The 16,393-nt window shown below is 46.3% G+C and overlaps 1 protein-coding gene across 5 annotated transcripts in view; it reads right to left on the minus strand.

Annotated features, from left to right (window-relative positions):
• CDK8 (cyclin dependent kinase 8) overlaps nucleotides 1-15,888 on the minus strand; it is an 81,276-nt gene extending 65,388 nt beyond the window's left edge. Inside the window, exons 1-2 of one of the 5 annotated variants that reach the window (XM_083849771.1) lie at nucleotides 15,726-15,888; nucleotides 15,244-15,353 (exon numbers count right to left, since the gene is read on the minus strand). In XM_083849771.1, the coding sequence (XP_083705897.1) occupies nucleotides 15,244-15,353; nucleotides 15,726-15,873 (258 nt within the window). In that variant the 5' untranslated portion in view covers nucleotides 15,874-15,888. Of the gene's footprint in view, nucleotides 1-4,489; nucleotides 8,778-15,243; nucleotides 15,408-15,627 lie in introns of those variants that run through there. The other 4 variants (XM_083849769.1, XM_083849770.1, XM_083849773.1 and 1 more) reach the window with 4 other exon arrangements.
• Between the last annotated feature and the right edge of the window lie 505 nt (nucleotides 15,889-16,393).

A 16,393-nucleotide genomic window follows, 5' to 3' on the forward strand; every position in this document is an offset into this window, starting at 1 on the left:
AAAACTCAAATACGAAATTAACTGGTAAAAACTTAGGAACAATTTTTCTTTAAAAACAAGGAAATGTAAAACCTGACAAACATCTGAGGGAAACAGCTTCTACCGCCTTAAAGCTACCACAGGGAACGATAAATGCAGCATCTATTCTGTAGAAAACTAATGAACCTGTTAATTCTTTATGGTTCTTATTCCCTAAAGAATATGAAAATCCCGATAATTAAAAGACAAGCATGCTAACAAAACACGATTTTTTTTTTTAATTCTACCATTGAGAATTCCATTAACATCACTAGTAATGGAAGTGAAACACCCTCAGTAAGTCCAGCTGTCATAGCACTGTTAGAGTGATTCAGCCTCAGCAGCATTAATCCAAAATTCTCTGAATGCCTTAAATACAGCACCTTGAACTTCACTAGGTGAACATGAATTTGCGCTACAAAACATCTTAGCTTTGACCAACTCACCCGGGTGAACACCAAGTGACACTGACCCCTAAGCAGCACAACCATCCTTGCTGTTAACAGCAAAATACAGACAGGAGCTTTCATATTTGCTAGGAAGAAAGGCAAGAAATATTTAATGCTCCACTACCTACTGGAACCTCAAAAAAGGATGTGGATAAGTGAGGGATTTTATTATACCTATAAACATCAGAATTTCATAATAATAAGAAAAGATAACATGGAATTAAACTGTAGTATTCAAGTTAGGGGAGGAGGAGAAGAAATATTTACTCTGTTTAGTTTCGTAAAAGTTATGGCCTTACTGCATTCGTAGATTTGAGATGGGATGAAGAACTTAGCCAAACACACAGCCGTAGGTCAAAAGATGAAAATGAACCACGTATAATAGAGAACTAACGTTCACGACACTTTTTTGGCATTTTCACTTTGTGGAATCATTCCCTGCTTCTTCCCCCAAGTCACAGCAGTGGTGGTGGGCTTTGTTATTGTTTTCACTTGATTTAAAAATCAGCCTAGCATGTATGACATCCAGTGAAGAAGTAACATGGATTAAATCCTTGAAGCTGAAAGATTTACACATTTATACTAAACACCAGAAGAACTGCTGTATACACAAAAAAGGCACCAAAATAATGCCATGCTTTCTAGAAAGCCCAGAAAGACACAGGTACTGGTCTGCCCTTTCAAATGATTACTTGGAAAGAACAGAATTAACTTTTTCCCCCTTCCGATGCCACATTTACGGCACCGAGTAGCCTTGCCATTTTACCTACTGGAATTCAATGGCTTGGACTTCGACTCCACAAACTTACCAGTGTGCTTTGAGCTTACACACAGAACCAGGGACCAAACAAAAGCCTTTCACCCCTCAGGGAAGTCGACTTACGTCCCCAAAGACCACTGCGCACTGACAAGGTCAGGGCGTTCTAGAAATAGACTTACTCGAGCACATCCAAGGCAAACAGCCTCAGTAACTCAGGACCAAAGTAGTAAGTCTGCTCAGATTTATGATCCAACTGACTGAAACAAGTTCAGGAGAACGTACAAAGCTCGACGGGTATAAGCATGCAGAACAAGCGTCTACTCTTTAGGCAGTGTTAGACACAACAGGTCTGTAAGGACAGAGGCCAACAACCAAGTAATGCAGATGATGGGCATCAGCAGGACATAAACCATATAGAAAAATATTAGTATTATGTGCTTGGTACAAAGCAAGTGGTACAAAGTTTGGGAAACTACATCATGGGCACCTGACTTGCCAGAAAGCACGTTCTGAGTCCAAACTTTTGTCAAAGTAATTAGTGCATACAGCTAGGCTGATTGATGATCCTGTACCTTCAGAGAAACTTGAGAAAAATCTTGATTCTCTAAAAAATAAAAAGCCTGAACTAACGGTGATGCAATGATAACCACTTCACCTGCCCGTAATCCCATTTTCACAAAACCTATTGCATTTCATACATTTAAGTGTTTTAAAATTACATTATAGCAAGAACTGAAAGCTCACAGCGAAGGTTCACACAACAGCCTGATGCGAGTCAGGGGTTTGCTGCTGGAGGAATCCCACCTTCAGCCCCACGCGTGCACTCCTGTCCTTCGTGCTGGAGCCAGGATTCAGCTGGAGATGGGCTTATTCAGAGTGTGGCAAACTGTTTACAGGTATTATTTTGTATGTTTTCCGCCCCATTAGAGCTGAAAGGCACCGCTGAATGCTCAGATGAGCAATGAGGTTGTCTAAGGGAAGAGAGCAAGCAAACACAGCGGAGGCAGAGCTGCTTCATCCACAGGCAGGATGAGCGTGGTACATCTTCTAACCCCTACGTGCCTTCCAAGGCAGCAGGAGGCAGTGCATTCACCCCCGCAGAAAGCCACAGCTGGGCGTTATACCTACTGCAGAAACAGTTCTGCTTAGTTGAAAAAGTTCAACATTACTAAAGTAGACTTCAAAATTGGGCAACAAAATCAACTGCAACTTTATCATTCACTTCGAGCTGTCTGAGGGTCACTTTAAAGTGATTTTACTTTTACTGATTCTCTCTACATATATCATTCCAAAATGAAAGTATTCTAAAAAGACTTAATTTTCTAAGGGACACTTGTTTTTTGTTTCAAGAGCAGGAAAAAGATTAAAAACATTTCAATTATATTACCTAAAACAAGTTGGATAAAGCAAGACCAGAAGATAAATATTAGGTTAAATTACTGGTTCTTCATTTGACTTAATTTAAAAACATTTTGAAAAATAGAATAGTCTTAATAGCACATACTAAACTTACAGAAAACAAGTCAACGCTATCTTCTGCATTACAAACTTTCAGCCACACAGCCAAAGCCTGGCTGTGTTGGGAAGTTCAGATTTATTCAAGCCCAGAGTATTTAAATGTACTTTCAGCCAGCTTAAAGTTTATCCCATCGTAGGTTCCTGCTTGCTCCTGGCACAGAAAATATCTGTCAAAAATCAGATAAACAGATTCTGTTATGAAAGCCTCTTATATATTAATAAATGATAACGGATAATTATGCAAACAAATCAAAAAAGCTACTTTGCAAAGGATTTCAGCTCAAAAGAGTAGCTGACAACTTTTCATGGCTCCTCTACAAAGTTTCCTGCTGATGACTTTCCAGGTACAGGTAAAGAGAATAAAGAATGGTTCCTACTCGTTCATCTGCAGACGAGGATAAATTCAGTTCACAAGACATTAAGATTTGATATTTACTTGTGCTCACCACTAAAAGCAGCACCTCACACCCATTCTAACGGGGCGGCTGCCAGCATCATCAGTACCTGCTCTACAGATTCACCTGGCTTGGTTCCTCCACCAAGTTCACTTCTGGTCTAGACCTACAAGACCACAGCACCCGCACAGCCTCTCTTCTACGATGTACTTCCAGGGGCATGTCTTCATTTTCCTTGGTGTTGCTGGTTCAAGGGCTCTCAAATGCCACAGGTATATAAGTACCACCAGGAAGACCAGCTACATGTTGGCTGGCTTCAGAGCTATGACACTCCACAAAATAAGGTCAGTTCAACACAAAAAAGGATCACATCCCTTATTGCCTGAGGTTCTTTTTCCTTTGTTCATAGTTGTTCTTATAACACAGTGGAAACGCAGGCCCCCACATTTTAATTTCACCATAGCACAATTGTTCTAGATATCCGATGGATCAGGAACACGTTATTAGAAAATCACCACTACGTGCTCGCCCGAGTCTTTACTTCCTAAACATCTGCTAGAGATAACGCCAAAGACAGTTGGACGGACCTTCCATACAATCCAGAGCAACTGCTCCGTAATCAGTATCATTTACTCAGTTATCATTTACTCCAAGTTTCAATCAGCGTGCTATATGAACACACTAAGGTTTGAAGAGTTAGAAAGTGTTTGGATAAACATATTGTTACCTTTAAATACATTTCAAAGCTCAGAAACTAGTGACAGAAATATCATATTTAAATCTTAATTTTACTGTTTTTTCCTTTTCCTTATTTTTGATTCTGAGAGTCAACATGCATATATTGCTATCTTAATGCTAGACATAGATTGTCTATAATTTCTAGTTTAATTAAATTTTAAGGACTAAATGAAAAATCACTTAAATTTAAATACTAAAGAACCTAGCAAAGTGAAAAATTAAAGATGTGTTCCTATGGTAATGTTTCAAAACCCTGCCTTTTTTTCTTTCTTTAAGAAACATCCATGATTCACAATAAATGCAAACAGGTAAAACAGCATATTCAAAGGTATGGAGAAAAAAGTCGATCTGCGCAATCCTTTCTTTTTGGTATCAGCCTTCCACCCCAGAAACACACATTTTATCCTGAAAAAAGTCTATCAGTGTGACTCAGTCTTGCACATACTTTACTATGCAATTTTTATATGGAGCGTGCTTGAAGAAAAAGACAAAGAAACCTTGACAAAAGAATAAAGAATACAAGGAACACAGCTTGTGACTGAAGCACATTTCAGGGACTCACAACTAAATTTGCAGCATGTCATGTGAAAATAAAAAGCCATATTACTCACCAAAACGTTAGCACAAAGAAAACATTGCAGGGTAAGATGCTCTAGCAGCAGTAAATTTCTCAAGTGGAGGTCTAACTCAGGCATCTGCACTTCTTCCAGCACCAAAATACTTGCAGAACGTGGCACAACTGATATGCCAGAACAGCATCATCATTTTTATCAGAGAGAAAGGCTTATGCAGAGACTATTTTCTATTTCAAAACAAATCCCCCAGTAATCAGACCTTTTTGTGGATAAAGAAAAGGTCACTGCCCACAGCTGGAGGAAAACCCATCCGCAGCAAGCCAATAAATAACACTTCGGAGAGACAGCTAATACCGTGTGGTGAATGGCAATTACTAATTCACTTCATTCCTTTTGTTCTTTGCATTCTTTTAAATTAAAAACTGTTGCCACAACATGTAGTTTGGCAAGAAGTTCAAAGCAGAGGAGTAGATTCAAGGATACGCTACACGTGGGGCTCTTCCGACCCAAGAATTTGCTGCCGTCAGAAGAAAAGCCTTGCCTTGACATCCCTCCCTTCCTGCTCCTAGCCACAAAATCCCTCCCTTAGGACAGCTCTAGTCTGTGCCACACTCCTCCAAGCGGATTCATCCCCTGCAACCAGCAACAAGCTATCTTTTATTCCCTGGAATAACAAATTCTGTTTGTCTACAGTAGGGTATGACAAGTACCCAAACCAGCAACAAAGTACGTGGTAAGAGCAAAAGACAAGGAGGGGATGGATGAGGAGAGGCAGAGATGGCACAGAAGAGCAAGTTACCTCTCTCCCTACTTTCCTCTTTCTCAAATGGGTTAAACCACAGTGAGCACAGGTGGCTAACATGCAAAAAACGAGGCAAAAAAACACTACAAACCACAGCCTTCCACCTACCCCTGCAATCAGCTCCAGCACAGAGTACCTGAAGAGGCCACAGTGCCGGGGATCCAGTTGAGGACCTTCTCCTCCTTTCTTCCACAAAATTACCATTTCTCAGCCAGCCTAAAATCTAAGTTTTAAGAGAGCACAATTACAAGGCAACAGAAGCAACTATGACAAGACTAGTTACCAGCTGCAGCACTTGGAGAAATCCTACACCGAAGGGCAAGCAACAATACCTCGCTCCTGACTAAAAACTCCGTGCTGCTTTATAAAAACACGCAGCAGCTTCAACTCTACTTTTACGTAAAGCAATACACGAGGTACCAATCTATTCTTTTTAAAGGAAAATATTGCTGGACTTCATTTACCCTTTCTTCTCTCTGACCGCTCTGAAGTCACCTCGATATGTTTGGCACTCGAGAAAGCCGAAGTTGCTGCCTACGCTACCGAAAATAGGATTTACAGTAACCGTAACATTTTGTTCTCCGTTCCACTGCCAATAAGTCCTGTGACTCTCTGCTTTTTAACAATTACTTGCACCGCGCTGGCACTTCCACAAAACTGTCATTACAAACCCCAAAAAACCTCTTAAGGAATAATAAAATCAGAGGCCAGTGCTGTGCAAGTCAAGAACCATTTTCGCACGTACATCACTTCACACCAGCAAGTCATTTATTGCTGGCTCTTACCATCACAAAGTCCTTCCCCAAGCCTCCACAACCAGCCCCTCCCTTTACCACCCCAAACAGCCATCACCAGCCAAGCTGTCACCCAGCTATTCACGACAAGGGATTTCCAAACAAACTTCTGAGCAGCTCAGTTTCTAAGAGATGCTACTAACAGCCCCGTTAATTCCTAAACTTCAACTGGTTTCTCTATCCAGAGAAGGTGCTTATCGTTAGTTTTTGGAAGTTTAGTTTTAGTTAGCCTTGGGAATCTTTCTGGATTTCCAAAAGGTGTTTAATAAGGTCCCTTTCCATCAACTGCATTGCCTTTGCCTGTCCTTCTCTAAAGCTGTCGTCTCCTCACCTCAGAACCTTTCACGTCTCTGCTGCTGCTCCACCTTGCCAGCAAGTATTTTCCACTATTGCACTGGTTCCTTTTAAAAAGATGTCACCATTGCCCTTTTCCAGTTTTCTATGGCTCAAGTTAAAACACTAAGTTATACTTCCCAGCTAATTATCTGCTTATTTCATTTCTGAGCTCCTTCACGCGTGTGAACGTGCCTCATCTTGACTTGTGACTGCTCATTTCAGTTTGTTCAAGCAGCCCCTTCTCCAAACACTGCCATTCGAGGTCTGGTGCATTCCTTACCTTAACTTCAAGTTCTTCCATAAAGCACTGACAAAAACAAAGCTCATTTCCTGCTGTCATTTCACCATCTCAAAACACTCCTCTTACAGCTCACTGACCCGCCGGTCCTACGGACTGTATCATGCTACAGATGTATCAGAAAAGGGAGGAGAAAATGGGAGAAGAATGCCATGCCCTTCGAGTAGTTTTTCAAGACTGGGATTTGCGCTTGTGTGTGGCTTTGAGGGGTTATGGGAGAGGGGAGGGGGGCTGCCAGATGGCTATTGCGCTATGTTTTTATACTTAGCCTACCATTACCTTTATTCTTCTCAATATTCATCATTTACAGAAGGTTTATTTTTTCAGAATGTATTCCCCCCAAGGGGGCTTCCTTTATTCTATTTGGCCATGCCAGGTACTTTAATTGCTGGTACAACATCTTCATGAGCAAGACACGCCCACTGAGAGCCCAGTAAGCTTCAAAAACTGTCCCTAGGCAGCCTGCAACATTTCACCTTTTCAGCTCTTTCAGCTTTAAGGAGCTGTATCTTCCCATCACCACCCCCTTTCCAATAAAGAAATACACCAAGTTAAGTGGCACTTCAACGGCTTTCTTAACCTCGTTTAGATTCAGCATCCTTCCAGGAGCAAAATACAAAACACGTTTGTCACGGCCCTCAGTGGCAATAGCTTGAACCCGCTCTCCCATCGTACTGCAGGCCAAGTCGTGAGTTGGTTCTCCTGCTGCGTGCCCCCTGACCGGCTGTTTCATTACTCACCGGCCCGAAGTTTGTCTTGGTATTTCTCTCCATCTGCCTAAACTAAATTAGGGTAACAAGCCGTTCGTGACTATTTCCTGCTTTGCAGCCACTCTGGTCTCACACAGGCCAAAGGAAACGCAGACCACATGCTATTTCCCCCCCCCTTACACGTGCCTGGGATGCTACCCATATAGGTTTCAGTGTTGCAATAGGTCCTTTTTTGTTTCTGAGTTGAGTATGTGGTTATCTGACACTCATCTGGCAGTTGTAAAAACTCACCTGGAAGCTTATAAAGACCTGAATGAACATAAGAGCAAATGGCAGCTATAGCACATTTCCTCATGAGGGGTTGTTTTGTTCAACCCTGCTTAAACAGGGCTGACATTCACTCAAAAAGCGAAGAGTTTGGAACACCAAACAGCTGAAATACAAAAACTTAGATAAGATTCAAGTTACACATTTGAAGCCTTGCTGTCCTGAAGCCCCGGCAGGCAGAGCTGGCTCCATTTGCTCTTCCCATGCTCCGTACCTTGCACAGTAGTTCCGTGAGAACAACGCAGGTCACAAAACCTGATTTTCCGAGGCTTCACTGGGGGATTATCCAGTGTCTGTAATTGCAAGTACACCTGCAGCAAGGACCCTCCCTCACAGGACGAGGTTGTGGCTTTCCCAGGGAACACATCCAGGCCAGAAACACAAGGGGGAATCAGGGGATTTACTGCAATTCAGAGCCTTTTGTATGCCGAGCTCTCAGTTGCACATGTTATTCAAACACACAGTAATGAATTGAGGCTTTTTTTTTTTACTGCAATTCTCAAGTGTCCTTTATTCAAATGTCAACATCTTGTACACAAGGTGTTACAAGCACACAGAATGGAGCACTCCCAGAAAAACAGGCAGATTGTGCCAGTGACCTTTAGCTGTGTTCTTCCATCTTCGCAGAACACGCGTGTTTTTTTCCAAGCCTGACTTGAATTTTGGATGTTTAGGCTATCAGCTGTACTCGAGAAAAATCACTGTGTTCTCTTGAACATTTTGTCCTTTAGAGAACATCTCTGCAGCTTTAATCCTGATTTGGAGATCTTCTCCTGCAAATTCTGAGTTAAGCACAACACGCTTTGCCATGCCACCACCTAACAGCGAGGGTGGTTACAAGGCAGCTGAATGCAAACCGTTGCCTGAACGGCAGCCTCTCTTTGTGCAAGTATTACTTAAAAAATAGTCCTTTGACATCCTGATCTTCGTATGTTCGAGTCTTTCAGTAGGACACACAAGGCAAATGCAACAGGGCACATCAGCAGAATTCTCCAGGTGTTAGGTTGCCCGTCCAGTACCTTTCCTACACCAACTGCTATGGAGCTCAGATTTGTTTCTGCACAAAATTAATATATATTTATTAAATGGGAAGCCTACGATACACAAAAGTTAGTAATAGGTTCAGACGTGGCTTAGCACCTTGCAAAAAAAGCGCAGCTATGAATCAAGCTGCTCTGTAATCCCAAGCGTGCCATTACGGGGGCTTGACAAGGTCTCAGAAACCATTTGTTGAGCCTCTGCGGAGAGGAGAGCGAGCAGCAGGCTAGCCAGTCACGACACAGCCCCTTCGGAAAGGCTTTCAGCCTGCGAGGAGCATGAACGCGCAGCACCGCTCGCCCAGCATGGCAAGAAAAGGTGAGGGTGGCAGGGGGACAGGGCTGTGGGTTAGAGCACGGTGGGATGAAACCTGCAACTGAAACCTTTCTCCCATCCGTTCACGCGAAATGGGCTTCTCTACTCCACACCCAAGACTGCTTTACAGCGGAAGGGAACCAGAAAGGAATAAAGGCTTTTATTTGCAGCAGAGACAAGGATCTTCATGCTCCTGCCTCAGCATCATTACCTTATTTAAACAAACTTAGATAAATTGTCTGCATTGAACCTTAAAGAGCATTTCCATGACTTAATTTAACAGAGGAAAGTGAACTGATTCACACCATCTACATAAAATCAGAGCCCACAGCTTGGAGTATTTTATAACATTACCAAGCTGCTCCCTTACTATTTCCAACAGCCAATTCCATATCGACTTTACACAATCTTCCTAAGATCGCTTCGTTTCAAAATGAGGGTTCTGAATGAGGCTGACGTACCAGGACCCTCTGTGTGGTTGGGCTTGATGTTGGTTTGAGAGCTGTATTTTCTGCAGAGCGGTTATCGCAGGCACCAGCGACCACAAGCTGTACTGGTTAAAAAAAGCAAAGTAACGCAGCCGGATATTCATCCACTCTAGGTCGGTCTTTTAGAACCCGCCCTGGCCAGCAAAGCTCCTGCAGAGGCAAGAAAGGCTCACCGCAGTCCCCCTTAAAAGGAAGGCAGGCCCTTAACTGTTATTAAACTCGATCAGATATCAGGAAACGCTTTCTCAAGGCCTGCTTTCAGCCTGTTCGCTACAGAAGTGCTGCTGCTCAGTGAATTACCTGCGCTGTGCTTACTTACAACACACTTGCTTCGTTCCTGGGGTTTTCCATACCTCCTACTGGGCCTCCCAGGACCCAGATTCCTGACCCACCTCTTCCTCCCCATTCACTCCCTGAGGGAGAACCTGAGATGTTGCTCTACGGGTAACTGATTGGAGACTTTCCTAGGGGCTGAAGTCTCATTTTTATTCCTGTCTTACAGCCTCCGTATTAGAGCTCTTCAGATTTTGGGTAATAAAAAAAATATAAAACAACTGAGATCCTTTATTTTTTTAAACTTCTAAGAGTCTTAAAACATGACACTCAAAGAGCAAGAGCTAGAGCGAGCACACCCCCTTGTCATTTCACCAAGAGCATCCTCCTGCAGTGACATGCTCCTCCTCCATAACCAGCACCCTCAACAACTGTCTTCTATTCCCTCCTAAGAAGCCAGGCGCAGCAGTACGTGGCCACATTATTTACATTTTGCATTATTCTTACTTCTAATCCAGGAAAAAGCAGATACAGATCTGAAAAATTAAGGAGCCCGAGACATTGCGCAGCACAGCACGCGCGTCTCATTACGCAGAGTTTAATTAGGAGCTTTCTAACTACTGTGGTGACGGATCCAGGAGAGACTCGGGGCACACGCTCTAACAAGGTACCGCGGACACGTCGCAGCGGCACCAGCAGCCCGCGGCTCCCCCAGCTGCCACCCTACTGCTCGCGGAGGCAGCAGCCGGGCGCTCGCGTGCCGACTGCGGCTCTCAGCGCAGGGAGCTGCAACCGGCACGCAGCGGCGCACGGCTACAGCAACGAACAAAAAGTGATGCCCATCGAGCAGAAGACGTGTTGTTTGGCAGGTTATACCAAAAACTAGGGGGTACAAACTTCACGGCGTGACTCCTGTAGAGGTTCAATGTGGGGATGAGCAAGGAGCTCTAAGCCTAGACCCGTTACTACGCTTCTTCTAAGTACAATTTTCTCACTGGCCCAACGACCTCCACTTGTTGCACTCCCAAACTCTTCCTTCCTCTTGCTAAAAATCAGTTGCAATAATAACTCAGTCAATACATACCAGTAAATACAACCTGGAACATGCTTAAACTCAGCTGGTGTCAACCTTACGAAGGGCCAAGACTTTCTGAAAGCAAAATCCCTCAAGCAAACCAAGGCTCTCAACTCCTCTGCATTTTCCCTTTGACAACAGGTTGCACAGTTCATCTATGTTGTGTTAAAATATTTTTTTTTCCTACTGTTCAGAAAAAAATGGTTCAAATTCTATCAAACAAGATGAGCACCACCACCTCTTACCCAAACTGTTCGTTATTTTATATGACTTAAACATGTCCTTTTTTTTTTTCCCCCTACATACAAAGGTAAGGCTCTTTTGAAGACTGGCAATATGCGTGCAATATCCTTTTCCCGGTAGGTCAGTTACCGCATGCCATAAAAAAGGTGAAGCAAACCAGTAGTTTACTGGATACCCCCTAGTATTTCCCACCCTGTTTCTTACACAACTCACGCAGACCCTCTCAGGCGAAAAAAAAAGGTGGAAAAAAGCGGGTAAGAATGTGATTGTCTCAGAAGTGCACGGAAGAGCCCACTACGTATGCGTATTTTCATAGTTCCAATTCCAACGTGTTAGTACACCCAAATGAGATCACCTACATCATGGGGGATGTAGATGATTTCCCCGTGACGGGGGAGAGCCCTCCATCTACAGCAATACTTCCAACAGAGAACCAGAAGAGCTGAAATGAAATTTAGCTTTAAAAGTCTCCAGCTGTGCTCCTGTTCGGGACCTCCATCAAACAGAAGCCGGAGAGCACCAGCTCACTTGCCGTGGGTTCCCCACCTGGAGCATCACCCACGCGCGTCTCTCCCAGAGAGGAAGACCAGCTTCCAATAACGCACTGGGGGATGCCACTCCAGTTTGAGATCTTCAATTATATCATCTTCTTGCTGTTGTAATTAAAGAGCTAGACACTGCCTAAGAGTGACATTCGATAGCTTCTTACTCTCATCCAAACCACAGCCGATAAACAGGAAAAGTGAATATTTGGCAATGCTTCAAATCGCCACCGAGACAGGCATCCCTGCGTGATGGCACAGACTTCAGACTGTAGCTGCGCGCTGAAAACTGAAGGGGAAGCAAATAAAAATACAGTGCAAGATCAATCCCACTCAAACGAGACACCACTTCGGTATTAGCACGCTACCACCGGCGCAGAAAGCGCAGGCTGAGAGCGCAGCAAAGTGCCCGCCTCGGGTGCTGGAGCACGGAGGAAGCCCACGCTCCCACTGCAAGCCCTCTAGCGTCCCATCGCTTCAGTGCGCCGAAGCAAATACCTGGGAGTCAATTCCTGATGAACTCTGAAGGAGTCTGATCCAGTCAATTAAAGAAACAAACCCCTTCACGTCTCTGTGACGGTCCAACAGGCTTTAAAAATGCTGGCATATTTTTCTATTCCTGCCTAAGACAAACAGGTAGCTTTATAACCTGGGTTGAGCAACATTTCCGAGCGCCCAGGCGGCACACAAAGCAGATTTTTACGCAGGAACTGGAATTCTCTAGGCAATAAAAAGTGAACTAACTGTCCTAGTGCCACCAGCAACAAGAGGATCGCCTTCTTGATCCCAAGTCTGATGCCTTCTCTTGTACCCTGCTGCTCTAACACACTCAGCTCGGAGCCTGCTGCAGGTCCTGCGCTGATGGGAGAGGCAGCACCGCTCACCACACAGCCAGGAAGGTTCTCTTCAGCCACAGAGACTACAAACTTCACAACAAAAGGAATGGAAGCGAGAACCGGAGAGCCACACGCAGTTTTGCCACGGGCAGCGCACCGCGCGGTGCTGAGCTGTAACTCTTCGATTGGTGCTCACCGACCTGAGGGCCGGCAGGTTCAGGTTTGGGCACCGAAAACCCGAGAAACACCCGCGGAACCGCGCCTGGCGATTCCCTTTTGGACGTTCTCAACACAAGCAGCCCGGCCCAAAGCCGTGCTTCGTGGCAAGGGGCGCGGCGCGGCTGCAGCAGCCGTCGGGCCGGAGCGGGGCTGAAAGCCGGGCTATGCCCTCGTCGGGTCACCCAAGGCCAGGCAGCCTCTCTGCTCCTTTTAAAAACCTTCTCACCACCTGAAGACAAGGTGGCTGCCTGCCTGCCTGCCCCCCAGAAGGCCCCCCCTGAAGTTCTGAGGGCATCCAGTTACCTCCCTAGGGCTAGGACACGTAGCTCCTAGCTAGTTTTGAACCGCCACGCTCCACCTCAGAGGCGGCTGCAAAGGCAATCAACAAGCGGCGAAGACACTGCGGCGCTGAAGGCGCCAGCTCCTACGACCTGTGAGCTGCGTTTTCATCACCAGGAGCTTCTGAACACAGATTCACACAAACTGTGCTATTAAAACACAGCTCTTCTCTGTAATTGTTCTAATCATGAGACATCCGCACGTAGAGCACATCACTTAAGAAGGAGCAGCCTCGGTAATCCCAACAAAACATTTGCAGTCCTGCAGTACACCTCCTTCAAAGCACCCTAAAACACGTGATGCATTTTAATAGACATTGAACTTGCGTTATTTTAAATAAATTTGAGAATTATACAATGCAGTTTAAGGCAAATGCATATCTTTATAGGAAAAAAACACGCACGTTCAAGCAAAAGACAGCAAACAGCTTAACGCATGAAGAAAGTTGGAGCTGCACGAGCTCAACCAAATGAGGTGGTTGTTTTTTCCTCCAGCAGCATGAAACACTTGGGGGACATTCAGACAGCGTCATCTGGCAGATAACACCACACAAGCACTGCACTCCACCTTTCACACACCCGCCGCTGTAAGATGCACGTTATCACGGTGTCAGGAAATTGACTTGCTGGTTTCTATTTGCTTTTGCAATTTCTCTCTTTTTGATAAGGGAATCAGAATGGAATCTTTTACCTCAAGCCTAATCGCAGCCACAAAATTTAGCATCACCCATGTGCAGCTAGACCGTAAGCTATAAAAACACCCGCTGATATTTACATCTTAAATGTTTTAGGGATTGTCTGAAGGTGTATTTGAGAAAGAGTTTGCAGATATCTGGCAGGGAAATGAGAAGTGCCAGGGAAAGGGACAGGGAAGGAAGCACTAAGGGAACAATAAGGCAAAAAAAAAGGAGACGACAATTGCAGCTCAGCAGTTTTCTGCTAAACCGGTATTAAACACCGTACCTTGACTCCCCCACCCTCCTGAAGAGAGAGGACCTAAAAAATCACACGCACTTGGAGAACAGAAAATTCTGCTTCATATCCCCCTCTGACTAATTCTCCTTTTCAAGCACACGATTCCATTTTCTGTAATTTCTGGAAATAACACTACCCCCAGCAACTCTGACCGCGCTCTCCCTAACATCACCAAGCAGACTGACAATTTCGTCGAATGAAATAAATCAGAAACCAGACGAGTTCGGAATGACTCCCGCAAACAGCCTGCAGGATCCAGAGGCAAAACGTGCGAGCAGTGGTGGTTAGCTGACTCATAGCAGCAGGCAAAATTCACGCCGAAATAACTGCGCTACGATTAATACCAGCGCGGGCAAGGCTGATGAGATCAGCTGCAGCCGGTCCCGCTGCAAACCTTCTGCAGACAACGGCTCCAGCACTGCTAAGCGAAAGCTTCAGAGAAGCCGATCCCATTTCCAACATAAAGTTAAAGCAGGCTGCAGGCAGTCATTTATCAAATGTGGAAATAACGCCCAGACTTTTCAAATGAGCGTTGTTTCAATGACAACGCACAGAGCACTGCTGTGACCAGGCTCATGGGAATAATGGATGGATGCAGCCGAGAATTTAGGACCTGTTAGCAAAGCCCTTGCCTCCCCGGTTTCTTTTGCTTCCCACTCCCTATTGTTCTGGTGCTGGTGCCATGTCAGGGATTAGTGAGAGCCAGCTGACAGTTCGCCCTATCTTTCTTTAAAGGATTTCTACAGGGAAATTTGTTTGCTGGAGTGTGTGCTAAAAAGCATCGCGAATAATGATCCCTGAATGCATCCGAGAGCCCTGCAAGGAGCAGCAGCCTGCAGCTCCAGCAGCAGCCTGCAAGAACACCTAAAATGGTGCCTACAAGTGATAACCCAGACAGGAAAGCCCCGTAAAAGAAAAAAGGAGCGGCTCCCCGCTCTACAAAGCCCGGCCGAGCGCTTTGAGCGCTGCTTGCTCCCCCAGAGCCCAGCGCCGCTTGGGGCGAGGGCTTCTCTCGAGCCGGGGATGCGACCCACAAAAAGCCGTCGGCACTCGGAGGGGACGGGACGAGAAGAGCCGGGTTGGGAGGGACCGAAAGGACCCCGGAGGGGCCACGGGGAGAGAAACCGGGAGGGGAGGGCACGGAATTGGGGGGGAGGGGGGGGGGGCGGCTCCTCACTCACCCGTCCTTGCGCTTGGCTTTGTAGACGTGCCCGTAGGTGCCCCTGCCCACCTTGCAGCCCTCGTACTCGAAGAGGTCCTCCACCCGCTCCCGCTCGCCGGTCAGCTTCACCTTGAAGTCATAGTCCATCTTCGGCGCCCCCCCCCCCCAACACCGGGCAGCCGCCGCCGCCGCCCCCCCCCTCAGGCAGCCGCGCACCCCCCGCCCACCCAGCAGCAGGACGAGGACGAGGAGTAGGAAGACGACGGAAAGGAGGAGGAGGAGGAGGAGGAGGAGGAGGAGGAGGAGGAGGAGGAGGAGGAGGAAGGCCCCGGGCCGCCCCCCGCCTCCCGCCTCCCTCCCCAGCCCCGCTCCGCGGCCGCCCCCCGCCCGCCCGGCGGCACACCAGCCGGTCTCTCCCCCGGCGGAATACGGCCGCCGCGCCTGACGGCACTGTCGCAAAGCGACGTCGCAAAACCGCCGCGGAGCCGCCACCGCCTCCACCTCCTCGCCCGCTCGCCGGCCGCGTGGAAGGCGGCGGGTGTAGGGCGGGGCCCCGCCTCCCCGCCCGGCCCAGCATGCCTTGCGGCGCGGGGGCATGCTGGGAGGTGTAGTGCGGTGGGAGGGGTGGGCGCGGCGCGGCGCGGGGCATGACGGGAGTGGTAGTCCCGGCGGCGGGGCCGCGGGGCGCGCTGGGAAGTGTAGTCCTCAGCCGGCCTGGGGGCGCAGGGGGAAAATGAAGGGAGCTCAGCAAGAAAAGAGGGCAGAGGCCGCCTTTTCTGCAAATGTTTTTTTTTTTTTTTATCAGCTTTTCCTGCCATGTGGGTTACATGCCACCCACAGCTAATATATACGTGTATTTTCTGCTGCATCGCTCCGTTTGCACTTGTATTGTTGGCTATGCTCCATCAGTTCGGGTGAATAGTCCCCCAGTCATAGGAGATTTGAAACATGAAGTACAACTTCAACTTTCTAATGAGAAGAAATCAATGTTGACACCTCAAGACCAACTTTTAGTTCAGCTTCATGGAAAACTGCAAACTTTTTGTGCTTTACTTTAAAAATCTATCCAAATATAATTTAAATAAAAAATGTTTACTTTGGGGCCCCATTCTTACAAAGAAAGAGACGACCAGGCCATGATCTGCTCTTCTTCACTTTCAGGTCCCCAC

Source organism: Anser anser, assembly GCF_964211835.1.
Source record: "Anser anser genome assembly, chromosome: 1".
NCBI classification, from domain to species: Eukaryota; Metazoa; Chordata; class Aves; order Anseriformes; family Anatidae; genus Anser; species Anser anser.